Source organism: Nomascus leucogenys, chromosome 16 (assembly GCF_006542625.1).
Source record: "Nomascus leucogenys isolate Asia chromosome 16, Asia_NLE_v1, whole genome shotgun sequence".
NCBI lineage: Eukaryota > Metazoa > Chordata > Mammalia > Primates > Hylobatidae > Nomascus > Nomascus leucogenys.
In genome coordinates, this window is record NC_044396.1 from 76,053,374 (window position 1) to 76,068,363 (window position 14,990).

At 40.5% G+C, this 14,990-nt stretch overlaps 1 protein-coding gene across 1 annotated transcript in view; it reads left to right on the top strand.

The window, feature by feature from the left end:
* The window catches only part of FER1L6 (fer-1 like family member 6), a 162,898-nt gene that overhangs the window by 35,710 nt on the left and 112,198 nt on the right, over positions 1 to 14,990 (top strand). The window contains exon 12 of the mRNA XM_030795069.1: positions 12,304 to 12,484. Within this exon, the coding sequence (XP_030650929.1) occupies positions 12,304 to 12,484 (181 nt within the window). The remainder of the gene's footprint in view (positions 1 to 12,303; positions 12,485 to 14,990) is intronic.

Sequence of the window (14,990 nt, forward strand, 5' to 3'; positions counted from 1 at the left end):
TAGATTGCTTTGATAAGTATGGTCATTTTCACAACACTGATTTTTCTAATCCATGAGCTTGGGATGTGCTTCCATTTGTGTCATCTGTGATTTCTTTCAGCAGTGTTTTGTAGTTCTCCTTGCAGAGATATTTCACCTCCTTTGTTAAGTATATTCCTAGTTTTTTTTTTCTTTTTTGCAGCTATCGTAAAAGGGATTGAGTTCTTGATTTGATTCTCAACTTGGAAGTTGTTGGTATATAGAAGTGCTACTGATGTGTGTACATTGATTTTGTAACCTGAGACTTTGATGAATTCGTTTATCAAGTCTAGGAGTCTTTAGGGTTTTCTAGGTATATCATCATAGCATTAGCAAACTGCAATAGTTTGACTTCTTTTCCAATTTGAATGCCCTTTATTTCTTTCTCTTGCCTGAATGCTCTGGTTAGGACTTCCAGTATTAAGTTGCATAGAAGTGGTGAAAGTGGGCATCCTTGTCTTGTTCCATTTCTTAGGGGAAATGCTTTCAACTTTTCCCCATTCAATATAATGTTGGCTGAGGGTTTTTCATATAGGGCTTTTATTATTTTGAGGTATGTCCCTTCCATGCCTACTTTTTTGAGGGTTTTTTTAAAATCATAAAATGAATCTGTATTTTATTGAATGCTTTTGCTGCATCTTTTGAGATGATCATATGGTTTTTAATTCTGCTTATGTGATGTATCACTTACATTGACTTTCATATGTTAAACCATCCCTGCATCTCTGGAATGTAACACACTTGATCATGGTGTATTTTCTTTTTGATGTGCTGTTGGATTTGGTTTGCTAGTGTTTTGTTGAAGATTTTTGCACCTGTGTTTATCAGGGATATTGGTCTGTAGTTTTCTCTTTTTGTTATGTCTTCTCCTGGTTTTGGAATCAGGGTGATATTGGCTTCATAGAATGAGTTAGAAAGAACTCCCTCTTTCTCAATCTTTTGGAATAGTTTCAGTAGAATTGGTACTAACTCTTTTATGAATGTCTAGTAGAATTCAGCTGTGAATCCATCTGGCCCTAGGATTTTTTTGTTGTTGGCAATTTTTTTTACACTGCTGACTCAATCTCACTGCTTGTTATTGGTCTCTTCAGGGTTTCTATTTCTTCTTTTCTTAATCTAGGAATGTTGTATGTTTCCAGGAATTTATCCATTTCCTCTAGATTTTCTAGTTTGTGTGCATAGAAATGTTCATAGTAGTCTTGAATGATCTTTTGTATTTTTGTTGTATCAGTGGTAATGTCTCCATTTTAATTTTTAATTGAGATTATTTGCATCTTCCATCTTCTTTTTTCTTGGTTAATATAGATAATGGTCTATTGATTTTGCTTTTTTTTTTTAAAGAACCAATTTTTTGTTTCGTTGATCTTGTATATTTTTGGTTTCAATTTCATTTAGTTTTGCTTTGATCTTTGTTATTTCTTTTCTTCTGCTAGCTCTTTGAGTTTTGTTTTTTTCCTATTTTTCTAGTTCCTTGAGGTGCAACATTGGGTTGTCAATTTGTGATCTATCAGACTTTTTGATGTAGGCATTTAGTGCTTTCTCTTAGCACTGCTTCTGATGTATCCCAGAAGTTTTGATAAGTTGTGTCACTATTATCATTTATTTCAAAGAATTTTTAAATTTCCATTTGATTTCATTGTTAAACCAAAAATCATTCAGGAGCAGACTAATTTCCATGTATTTTTAGTTGTGAGGATTCCTTTTGGAATTGATATCTAGTTTTATTCTGTGATCTGAGAAGATACTTGATATGATTTCAATTTTTAAAAAGTTTGAGATTTGTTTTGTGTCCTATCATATTGTCTATCTTGGAGAATGTTCCCTGTGATGATAAGAAGAATGTATATTTTGCTTGATGATTATATCCCTTGATGATGTCCTTTTTGCAATGAATCTCCCAGGAGTTCTTTGAGCTTCTTGTATTTGGATATCTAAATCTCTAACAAGGCCAGTGAAATTTTCCTCAATTATTTTTCAAATAAGTTTTTCAAACTTTTTGCTTTCTCTTCTCCCTCAGGAACACGAATTATTTTTAGGTTTCACCATAATCCTATATTTCTTGGAGACTTTGTTCATTTCCTTCAATTCTTTTTTGTTTTTGTCTGATTGGGTTAATTTGAAAGCCTTGTCTTTGAGCTCTGAAATACTTTCTTCTGCTTGGTCTAGTCTACTGTTGAAACTTTCCACTGTATTTTGTAATTCCCTTAATGTGTCCTTCATTTCCAGAAGTGGATTGGTTTTTCTTTATCTATCTCCTTAGAACAATTTTCATTCATATTCTAAATTGTTTTTAAAATTTCTTTATGTTGTTTTTCACCTTTCTTTTATATTTCCTTGATTAGCTTGATGAATCTTTTGAATTCTTTATCTAGTATTTCAAAGTTTCATCTTGGTTTGGATCCATTGCTGGAGAGCTAGTACGATCTTTTGGGGGTATTGCATTTACCCAGCTGCTTTAGCCACAACCGGTTACTATTCACGGACACCTCTTCTAATGGCCTGAACCTGAACTCTTCAACCCAGTACATAAAATACTGGGAAAAAAAGTTAATTTAAAAACGCACACCACAGAGGAATGAGATAGGCTTCAACAGACCTCTGCCATTTCAGCCCCGTAGGAGACAGTGAACTTGCTTACACACCGAGCACATGGCTACTACAACCAGCATCTGAGAAAACCGTAATACAAAGACTGTCTATAACCAAGGAACTCATACAGAGTCTTCACCATTAAAGCCACCAGAGCTGACTTAGCCTACAAGAAACAATTATTATTAAAGTGTAGTTCTTAGGGGTTAAAAAACAATTTAAAGAAACACAGTCAAGTCAAAATTAAATCCAAGAATAATTAGAGGAAATAGTCTACCCAAATGAGAAGGAACCAGAAAAATAATTCTGGTGATATGACAAAAGAAGTTTCTGCAAAGGATCCAGTGAGGTGGTCTGTCCTCAAGTCTCCCAGCAGTGACTACCAGTACCAGTTCTAATGAAGGTGGTCAGGGGAGTGATGTAGACTTTGTGAGATTCTCTGGTTATAAATAGCCCTAGTGTGTTGGCTTTCTCAAATGCCAGTTGTAGTAGTAATGAACTGATCATGTAGGCAGACTTAGGACCTCCTGTTTATCCAGGGTGCTCAGCAATGCTGTTAGTTAAGGCCATGCACAAGTTTTCTCCTTCCTGGATGCTGTTATTCTACCTGAAGGTGCTGTAATAGACTGTGTCGGTTGGCCTCCAGCCAGGAGGTGGTGCTTGCAAAAAGGTATCAGCTGCAGTAGTGGTGGTGGGATTTGTGCTCGCCTTATGTTGCCCAGAGGAGGTACTCTGGTGTCTCAGGCAATGGGTGGTACCACAGAGCTTCCAAATTTTGTCCTTTGTGTTACATTACCAGTGTGGGTGGAGGCTCAAAGACAGGTGGGGTCTGGGTCTGGGTCTGTCAAGCCCACGCTTTGGCTCTTCACATGCAGGGCAAGCAGCAGCTCCAATGGGGAGTTAGGGAAACAGTTCTCAGACCACTGGGGCAATGTTTCAAGGAAGAGCACAGCTGCCTTTTCTGTACAGAAGAGTCCAGAGAAGGAGTAGGGGGTAGGGTGCAGCAGTAGGCCCCACCCAGCTCCCACACATTGGCAAGACAGATCTTTCACCCACGGTATTCCACCAGCAGCAGCTAGCTAAGTTCCAGGCAGTCTGCGCTCAGAACTTACAACTGCCCCAGGTCATAAGCCTTCCCTGGGAGAGACAGCAACTGCAGCTTGCAGGCCACACACCTCCCAGTTCATCCACAAAACCCAGGGTCCCAGCTCTAGCACTTGTGGCTGCAACACGTTTCCCAGTTGTCCCCCAGTTCTGGCCAAGGGAGTTTGTCCCCACTTGAGATTATTTTGTACCTCTCAGTTGGGGGCTTCTGTAAACCTGCAACCATCACCTGAGTTAGCTGGCAGGCTTCTACAAGGTCCCCTGTGAGGTAGGATCAGGAATGGCTTCCCTCCATCTGTACTGGAGATTGGGAATGTATGCATAACTATTCCGGTGGCTGCTTCTACTTTTATATTTCTCTTTGCTCCCTAAATAAGTTAGCACTTGATAGGGTTAAGGTATTCCTCCATGGCCTGGATTGTGAGATTCTCTGGTGGGAGTGTATATCCCAGAGGCAATTTATCCCTTTCTCACAGTCTGGGGACTTAAAATATTCTGCCCGGCTCACAGTTTAGGCTGCAGCCCACTGCTTCTTTCAGAGGGTCTGTAGTTTCTTTCAGTTTTCCTATTAAGTTTCTGCATTGTTTCTTAAAAAAAAAAAAGCTCACAGTGTGAATCTCTACACACTATTTTGTTTTTCCAAGTGGGAAAGTCATGGTAACCATGCCTTCAGTCCACCATCTTGAAAAAACTTGTGTTAGTTCTTCTTGAAATGTTTGGTGAATTTCAGAACTGAAGCCATGGGGTCCTGGACTTTTCTTTGTGAGGAGGCTTTTTATTATGATTTTGATCACATTACTTATTACTGGCAGTTCAGGTTTTGCATTTCTTTATGATTCAATCTTGGTAGGTTGTTTATGTCTAAGAATTTATCCATTTCTTCTAGGTTTTCCAATGTATTGGCACATAGTTGTTCATAGCAGTCTCTAATGATCCTTTGAATTTTTGTGGTATGTGTTGTAATGTCTCCTTTTTTATCTCTGATTTTATTTATTTGGATCTTCTCTTTTTTTTTTTAGTCTGGCTATAGGATTTTCAATTTTATCTTTTCAAAAAACCAATTTTTCATTTTGTTGATCTTTTGTATTGTTTTTATGTTGTTGTTTCGATTTCATTTAGTCCTGCTCTGCTCTGTATTTCTTTCCTTATACTAATTTTGAGTTTGTTTGCTCTTGCTTTTTCAATTCTTTAAGATGCATCATTAGGTTGTTTATTTGATGTTTTTCTAGTTTTTTGATGTAGGTGCTTATTGCTATAAACATTCCTCTTAGTACTGCTTTTGCTGTATCTTATGGGTTTTGGTATGTTGTGTTTCCATTATTTGTTTCAAGAAATTTTTAAATTTCCTTCTTAATTCTTTATTGACCCACTGGCCATTCAGGAATATATTGTTTATATGTGCTCATATAATTTCCAAAATTTCTCACGTTATTGATTTCTAGTCTTATTCCATTGTAATCAGAGGATATACTTGATATAATTTTAATTGTTTTGAATTTTTAAAGACTTGTTTTGTGGCCTAACATATGGTCTGTCCTTGAGAATGATCCATGTGCTGAGAAGAATGTGTATTCTATAGCCATTAGAAGAAATGTCCTACAAATATCTATTACGTCCATTTGTTCCATGGTGCAGATTAAGTCCAATGTTTTTCTGTTGATTTTCTGTCTGGATGATTTTTCCAATGCTGAAAGTAGGGTGTTGAAGTCCCCAGCTATTATTGTGTTGCAGTCTATCTTTCTCTTTAGCTCTAATAATAATTCCTTTATAAATCTGGGTGCTTCAGCATTGGGTGCCTGTGTATTTTCAATTGTTATATCCTCCTGCTGAAATGACTCCTTGGTCTCTTTTCATAATTTTTATCTTGAAATCTACTTTATGTGATATAATTATAGCTACTCCTGTTTTTTGTTTGTTTCCATTTACATGGAATATCCTTTTTCATTTTTTTCAGTCTCTGTGTGTATTTATAAGTGAAGTGTGTTTATCGTAGGCAGCAGATCATTAGACCTTGTGTTTTTATTTATTCTGCCACTGTATATTTTTTGATTAGAGAGTTTATCCAGTTACATTCGATTTTATTATTGATATATAAGGACTTCTGCTATTTTGTTATTTGTTTTCTGGTTGTTTCATGGTCTTCCTTTTCTTCCTTCCTGTCTTTCTTTTAGTGAAGGCAATTTTCTCTGGCATGTTTTAATTTTTTGCTTTTAATTTTTTGTGCACCTGTTGTATGTTTCTTGATTTGAGGTTATCATGAGGCTTGAAATACGATCTTGTAACCCATGTTTTAAATTTATGATAACACCGATTGTATAAAGAAGCAAAAAAAGCAAAGAGAAAATGAATAAAAACTCTACACTTTAATTTCATCCACTCACTTTTAAGTATTTGTTGTATACTGTCCATGTCTTAAAGTTGTTGTAGTTATTTGTTTTTGATAGGTTCATCTTTTAGTTTTCTACTAAAGATACAAGTAATTTAGACACCACAATTACAGTGTTATAATATTCTATGTTTCTTTGTGTACTTACTATTACCAGTGAGTTTTGTACCTTCAGATGATTTCTTACTGCTCATTAACATCTTTTTCTTTCAAATTGAAAAACTTCCTTTAGCATGTCTTTTAGGATAGGTCTAGTGTTGATGAAATCTCTCAGCTTTTGTTTGTGAAAGTCTTCATTTCTCCTTCATGTTTAAAGAATATTTTTGCTAAATATAGTATTTTAGGATAAAAGGGTTTTTGTTGTTGTTTAGCACTTTAAATATGGCATGTCACTCTCTCCTGGCCTGTAAGATTTCCACTGAGAAGTCTCCTGACACAGATGTATTGGAGCTTCTTTGTATGTTCTTTCTTTTCTCTTGCTACTTTTAGGTTCTTTATCCTTGAGCTTTGGGACTTTGATTATTAAATGTCTTGAGGTAGTCTTCTTTGGATTAAATCTTCTTGGTGTTCTATAACCTTGTATTTGAATATTGAAATCTTTCTCTAGGGTTGGGAAGCTCTCTGTTATTATTATCCCTTTGGATAAACTTTCTACCCTGATCTCTGTCTCTCTACCTCCTCTTTGAGGCCAATAATTCTTAAATTTGCCCTTTAGAGGCGATTTTCTAGATCTTATAGGCATGTTTTATTCTTTTCTATTCTTTTTTTCTTTTGCTTCCTCTGTGTATTTTCAAATAGGCTGTCTTCAAGCTCACTAATTCTTTCTTCTGCTTAATTCTGCTGTTAAGAGACTCTGATGTATTCTTCAGTATGTTGGTTGCATTTTTTAGCTCCAGAATTTCTGCTTGATTCTTTCTAATTATTCAATCTCTTTGTTAAATTTGTCTGGTAGTATTCTGAATTGCTTCTGTGTTATCCTGAATTTTACTGAGTTTCCTCTATATAGCTATTTTGATTTCTCTGAAAGCTCACATATCTCTGCCTTTCTGGAATTGGTCATTAGTGCCTTATTTAGTTTGCCTGGTGAGCTCATGTTTTCCTGGATGGTCTTGATGCTTGTGGATGTTATTTGGCGTCTGGGTATTGAAGAGTTAGGTATTTATTGTAGTCTTTGTAGTCTGGGCTCGTTTGCACCCATCCTTCTTAGGAAGGCTTTCTAGATATTTGAAGGGACTTGGGAGTTGTGATCTAATTCTTCGGTTACTGCAGTTGCATCTGAATTAGGGGGAACTCCAAGCCTAGTAACACTGTGGCTCTTGCAGAGCTGTAGAGGTACTGCCTTGGTGATCTTGGGTAAGATCCAAAAGAATTCTGTTGATTAATAGGCAGAGACACTTGTTCTTAGTTTCCCTCAAAAAGAGGGAAACTCTCTCTCTCTCTCTCTCTCTCTCTCTCTCTCTCTCTGTACTGAGTTGCCTGGAGCTGGGGGAGGGGTGACACAAGCACTTCTGTTGCTACCACCACTGGGACTGGGCTAGGTCAGACTCAAAGCCAGCACATCCCTGGGTCTCACCTAAGGCCCACGGTGACCACTGTCTAGCTACTGCCTGTGTTCATTCAAGGACCAAGGGCTGTACATCAGCAGGTGGTTAATCCAGCCAGGTGCCTGCCCTTTGCTTCAGGGCAATGAGTTCACCCCTGGCCCCAGGTGGGTCCAGAGATGTCATCTGGGAGCCAGGACTTGGAATCTAAAACCTTAGAAATCTACCTGGTTTTCTATTCTACTGTGGATGAGCTGGCATCCAAGTTGCAAGACAATGTTCTTTCCACTCTTCTCTCCTTTTCTCAAGCAGCGGAGTCTCTCCCCATGACCACCACCACCCTAGGCCCACAGCGAGTACTGCCTGGCGATTACCAATGTTCACTCAAGGCCCAAGGGCTCTTTAGTCTGCTTATGATGAATCCAGGCTTAGGTCCCTCCCCTTGTGACAATGGGCTCCTCTCTGGCCCAAGGCAGGTCCAGAAATGCTGTCTAGGAGAGTGAAGGCCTGAAATCAGGGGCCCCAAGAGCCTGCTTGGTGTTCTACCTCATTGTGGCCAAGCTGGTATCTAAGCTGTGAGACAAAGTCCCTTTTATTCTTTCCTCTCCTTTCCTCAAACAGAAGGGGTTTCTGCCTATAGTTAACACAGCTGGGAATGTGTTGGGTCACACCTGAAGCCAGCATGGTGCTGAGTCTCACCCAAGGACCGTGGTGAGTACTGCCTTGCTACCACTGCTGATTATTCAAGGCCCAAGGGGTCTTTAGTCTTCAGATGATTAATTCTGCTAGGACTGGGTTCTTCCTTTCAAGGCAGAGGGTTTCCTTCTGTTCCAAGGTGTGTTTAGAAATGTCATCTGGGGGCCAGGCACGGTGGCTCACACCTGTAATCCCAGCACTTTGGGAGGCCGAGGCAGGTGGATCACTTGAGGTCAGGAGTTTGAGACCAGCCTGGCCAACATGGTGAAACCCTGTCTCTACTAAAAATACAAAATTAGCCAGGTGTCAGAAATTAGCCAGGTGTGGTGGCGTGTGGCTGCAATGCCAGCTGTTCGGGAGGCTGAGGCAGGAGAATTGCCTGAAACCAGGAGGCGGAGGTTTCAGTCAGCTGAGATCAAGCCACTACACTCTAGCCTGGGCCACAGAGCAAGACTCCATCTCAAAAAAAAAAAAAATGTCATCTGTGGGCTAGGGCCTGAAACGTGGATCTTACAACTCTGCATGGTGCTAATTCTGAGCTGGTATCCAAGTTGAAAGACAAGGTCGTCTTTAATCTCCTCTCTCCCTTCCTCAAGCAGAGGGAAGGAGTCCCTCCTAGAGCTGTGAAGTGTTGGGGGAAGAGTGAAAATTCCTTGGCTGCCTCAGCTTATGTCTCACTATGGCATGTGCACCCCAAGTCCACTGTCTCTGAGCCCAGCATAGCACCAGGACTTTTCCAGAAATTGCAGTCCTTGTGGCCTAGACTACCTTTCAAGTTTATTTAGGACCCCAGAGCACCTCAGCCTGCAGTGGCAAAGCTTGCTGGAACTTAGGATGGACTATTTGCTTCTGACTAAGTCTTGTCTAGATGCTCCCTTCTTGGGCGATGGCTGAGTTCTGCTTGGTGTTGCTTTCCACTGTGACAAGGCAGCACTGAGTTGCAATGCAAAATCCCACAATCACTACATTTTTTTCATCCCCAAGTGCTCAGATTTTTTTTCCACACCATTTGGCCACTGCTAGGGGATGGGGAAGAATGAATCACCTATAGGCAATTCAAGACTGTTTTTCCTACCTTCTTCAGTGCTTCTTTCCGTAATATGATGTTAAAACCAGGTACTGTGATCACTCACCTGATTTTTGGTTCTTATGGAGGTGCTTATTTTGTATGAATCGTTGTTTAATTTGGTCTTTCTGTGGGGGGTGATCACTTCGGGGTTCTATTTGGCCATCTTGCTCCACCTCCTCTCTAGATTTATTTTCATACTTCACAAAAGTGTTTAACACTGTAGGTTTAGATTCGGACATACTTGGATTCCTAATCCTGGTTCCATTACCCAGAGTTCACTTAATGTCTCTGAGTCTCAGTTTCTTCATCTGTGAAATGAATTCCTCATAGAGTTGTTGCAAAAGTTTAAGGAGTTAAGGCATACAAAGTTCCATGCATACAGTAGATGTTATTATGTAACTCTCCAAATCTTCTTGGGCTATTGTGCAACTGGGAAAGCCATTCCCAGAAAGAGCATTCCATCACAGAAGGTCATGATTTATATTCAGAAAGCTCTCTTTCAACAGAGCAGAAAAAAATAGAGATGAAATACAGCCCTTTTAAGCCATACAGCTGGAAGCCTAACAAAGAATCTCCTGTCTGCATGATCAGAAAATGGAGATATATTTTGGGAACATGTATCTTTATAGAGAGGGCAGAGGGACCCAGGAGAGTTCACTCTGAGAAGAGAGGTTTGGGTGGGGACTGAGGGAGACCTGGCAGCTGGCTTCAAGCATCAAAGGACCAGAGAAGAGGAAGGAGACTTATGATGTGGGGCTCTAGGATGGGTCTAAGAACACATGGACATACGTGAAAAAATGGGATGATCTGGCGTCTATCCAAGGAAGAACTTGCCCATAGGCAATAAATTCCCTTAGTGGACTGGGATCCACAGTGAGGTAGTGAGCTGCATATGGGAGTGTCACCACCTCTGACCTTCTCTCCAATAGCCTGTTCTCTGGCCCTGCCCTTCATTCTTCTCATTGACTCTTACTATAATATCTTCCTTTTGACTCATGAAGATACCCAATCCTTTCTTCTGTTTCACTTTCATCTCTGTCCATCTCAGACTACAAGGTTCATCCGTTTAGCCACACTCTTTCCAGTTGTCTCAATTCTCTTCCCTGTTGTGCTATTAAAAACCCCATCTAATTATCCTGCTTCTCTGCTCTCATGCTCTGTGTTTATGATTGATTTACCACAAATTCAATAGTTTCAGCCATAATGGATATCCAGAGAGGCCAAATAACCACCTCAGCTTATATAGCTGGTGAATTTTAAAAAGAGGACTCAAACAAGGCCTGCTAACTCTAAGTCTCCTTTTTTTTCTAGGATGTTATTATGCCCCTCTCAGGTATTTTATTATTATTCCTAAGGTAAGAATAATGGAGAAGGGAAGAAAAGAATCAATTGGAATGAACTGGGAGAAAGACTCTTATGGACACAGAAACACATTAAGGTCACTGATTCACTAAATATGAATCAAGACCCTCCCTGCATTTGTTCCATGACCAGTAGAGACACAAAAATTAGCAAGATACTATTTTCATTCTCAAGACATTTGCAGACATCTAAGTAAATTATTTGAAAACAAGATGGTAGAGGAATGATGGGAATATGATGTGACATTAGGGACCTGTTTAGGTTAGGTTCCCAGAAATGAAACTTGGGAAGATTCTCATACATGTGAGGTTTGGGTGGCATGCTCTCTGGAGAAGCGGGTGACGGAGCATAGGGCAGGTCTCTGAGGACAGGGAGACCAGCCACAGCCTGATCCTGTGAGGCACTCTCAAGCGAGTGGCATCACAGACTTGGCCCCAGTTTGAGGCAAGTGGGCTGGGCTTTTATTTCCCCACACCAAGCTGTGAGTGGCTTCAGGCACAAGAAGGGGGCCTTATAATCTTCTGTGGAGAGGCAGACTCCACTAGTAGAAGGCAATTTTCCACGGAAGGTGGCTGTTGTAAGCTATTAGCAGCAATCTCAGTATCTGGCGTTTGGGGGCTCCTTCCTGGTAAAGAGGATCTGGGTGGGGCACCACCAATGACTACTGCAGGGAGACAGAGTAGTGACAACTGGCCCGCCTGGAGAGGAGGCAGGGGTCAGGGAAGGAGAAGTTAGGAAGGCTTCCCAAGTTAAGGGGTCCTTGTGATTATGCGCTTTTGATCCTGAACGTTTCTTGATTTGAACAGTCAACCAACTCTGTAATACGGCTAGCTTTGGAGCTCCTTCCAAAAGAGAGGAATGTTCATCTAAATCTTTTAAAGCATTTGAAATTAGATTACAAAATGGAAAGATCAATGACACCAATATGGCTGCAGTGAATATCTATTCCTATACAAAGATATTTGTAGCACAAAAGCTGCCCTATTTGTAGGGGAAAAAATGATGTTTTCCTTCCTTCTCTCCCTACTCTGCTTGTCCTCTCTCCCTCCCTCCCTCCCTCTTAAACATGATTTTGTCTTTGGGGATTTAGACAAGAAGTCTTCTCTTAGAGAAGAAGCAGGTTTGGAAAAGTGTTCATGATATTTTATTTATGAAATAGGCAGGTTACAAAATGACATATATATGATTCTTTACCAACATCTCTATAGTGCAAGGTTCTCAGGGACAGTGCAAGGTTATACACTATAATGTTTAAAATGGTTATAACAGTTTTGTGATTTCTAATGACTCTTTTTTTAGTTGATTGTATTTTCTAATTTGTCATTTGTGTAATTATTACAAAAGAGAAAATAAGATGGCTAGAGATGATAGCTCATCGTCATTGTCAGTCTTGTTGGTCTGATCATTGCTCTATCAACCTTCATAATGAGAGCTTACCTTATTGCCATGGGAGAACATGAGCTTGGATCCTTTATGCCAAGCAGACTGATTCTGGTTACCATCACCTGACCCCTTTCCCCTTGCTACTGCCTCTGCAGGTAATTTTGGAAACCTGATTGATGGAGGGTCCCATCATGGGAGTAAGAAGTCAGCTGAATCAGCTGAAGAAGACCTCCTTCCATTGCTTCACGAAGGACAAGGGGATGTGGCCCATGATGTTCCCATTCCTATGGCCTCCACCACTCACCCAGAGAAGCCACTGGTGACGGAAGGGAACAGGTAGGAGACATAGCCTGGGAGAACAGCCAAGGATTTTGGTGGTGGGATTTTGTACAATTTCTAGGACTGTTTTCTTCAGTTCTTCACTAAAATCAGAAATGTATTTTTTTTTTTTTTTTTTTTTTTGAGAGGGAGTCTTGCTTGGTCACCAGGCTGGAGTGCAGTGGCGTGATCTCAGCTCACTGCAACCTCTGCCTCCCGGGTTCAAGTGATTCTCCTGTCTCAGCCTCCCAAGTATCTGGGACTACAGGCACACACCACCATGCCCAGCTAATTTTTGTATTTTTAGTAGAGCTGGGGTTTCACCATGTTGGCCAGGATGGTCTCGATCTCCTGATCTCATGATCCTCCTGCCTCAGCCTCCCAAAGTGCTGGGATTACAGGCACGAGCCACCATGCCTGTCCAGAAACATAATTTTTTAATCTAAGCTATGAGAACAAGGTGCAAATAGGAGCAAGATGGTAAGTGCCACTCAACTGAATCTTTAGCAACATGACAATCCTCCAGATAACACATCTAGGTAATTCATTTAAGGGCAGGGCAATGATGATGATGATGATCATATCTGAAGCACCCTTTATTCTGTAACTGAAGCAAAATAAGGTAGGAAGGTCAGAACTTACAATTTCGATCCAAACCCTCTTATTATATTCATCTGAGTTCTGTGCTATTATGTAAATTCAATTTGATGGAATTATTGAATACATCATTTCTTATTTTTGACACAGTCATTTGCAAAACTGAAAGACTCAAAAAAAAAACAATTGTCAGGCACCAGAAAAGATAATTTCAGAAAACAGCTGGGGGCACTTACATGTACTGTCACTGATCTCCTTTAATCCATGCAAATTTTCAACCTGCAAATAGAAGTAAAATTATAGAATTTTTTAAAAGAAAGTGGTGTCAAGCACCGATCAAACGAGAAGGGATAGTGTAGTGAGAGTCTTTTATTGCCAGATCTTGAAATATGTATGATCTTATTGGATTCTCATAATAGGATGTTTCTTCCCACATTTTGCATGAGGAGAGAATGAAGATGTTGCATGGCCCTGACAAGGCTACATCTCTATGCTCCTCAGTCCCTCTGCTCCTTTCAATCTAGACACTCTCTGGGGACTAAACCATGACCACTCTCAGGATAACAGGGACTCCCAAATCTATTTTCCTAGACAGCCCTCTTTCCTGAGCAGCAGATCTAAGCACTTCTGCTTGGATGTCCCACAGATTACTCACCAGGCTCATTGTCTTCACAGACAACTTTTCTTCCTTCCCTATTTTTCCTGTCTCATAGACTGAGCCCACCATTCTGAGTCCTCCAAGCCACAGACAAGAAAATTGTCAACTCATGCCTGTAATCCCAGCACTTTGGGAGGCCGAGACAGGCGGATCGCAAGGTCAGGAGTTCAAGACCAGCCTGGCCAACATAATGAAACTCTGTCTCTACTAAAAATAGAAAAAATTAGCAGGGCGTGGTGGTAGATGCCTGTAATCCCAGCTACTCAGGAGGCTGAGGCAGGAGAATTGCTTGAACCCGGGAGGTGGAGGTTGCAGTGAGTGGAGATTGCACCACTGCGCTCCAGCCTGGGCGACAGTGGAAGACGCCGTCTCAAAAAAAAAAAAAAAAAATTGTCAACTGTTCTCTTTTCCTTCCTACCTGCATCTGCTCAGTGATGAAGCCAGTCAATACAGTTCTTAAGTATTTCTCATATCTATTGCCATTTAAAAATTCTGGCCATTGGCAGCCTGAATTACTAGAAGGCAACAACAGCAACAACACCTCCTACCTGGCTTGGATCTTATTCAAGACCTTCGCTAAACTATGAGAACCAGTTACTCTCCTGATTCACATCACTCATTGACTCCCTGTGGCTTTCAGGATTAATTCCAGAGGCCATAGCTTATGGATTTGATCCCAGTCTACTTCTCCACGTTTGTTTCTGGCCACTCCACAAACTCTTTCTTCTATTCCAAACTACAGTGCCCCATGGCAGTATCCCAATATGTCCTGCTGTGTGCTGTTTCTGGACCTTTGAACACACTGTTCCTTATGCCCGGCAATAATCTCCCTCCTCAGAACTGCTAGGTTTGAGACAAAGCCCAATTCCCTTCCCTGAATCCCCAGTCTGATTTGGACTTTGTCCTCACCTCCCCTAAGCACTGATTGAAGACTTTTTTACCTGTCTCTCTCCTCTGTTAAACTGGGAGCATGTTGAGGCCAGGGACTATGCCTTATTCACAGGCATATCTGTTCATCTCTGTGACCAGTGAACGGCAGTAGGTGCTCATAAGTGTTTTTGAATAAGTTAAGGAATTACTATAACTGGATTGGGTACAGAGTACTGTGGGAACAGAGTCAGGTGAGTAATCCCAGTGGGGAGGAGGTAAGGAGTTGGGAAAAGTCACAGAAAGAGTAACATCCTAAAGGAAGAGAATGTGCTTAAGGGATTGAGGGAAAGCATTTAGGACAAAGCAGAAAGGAGTCCATTGAAATAGTCTTAGCTGTTT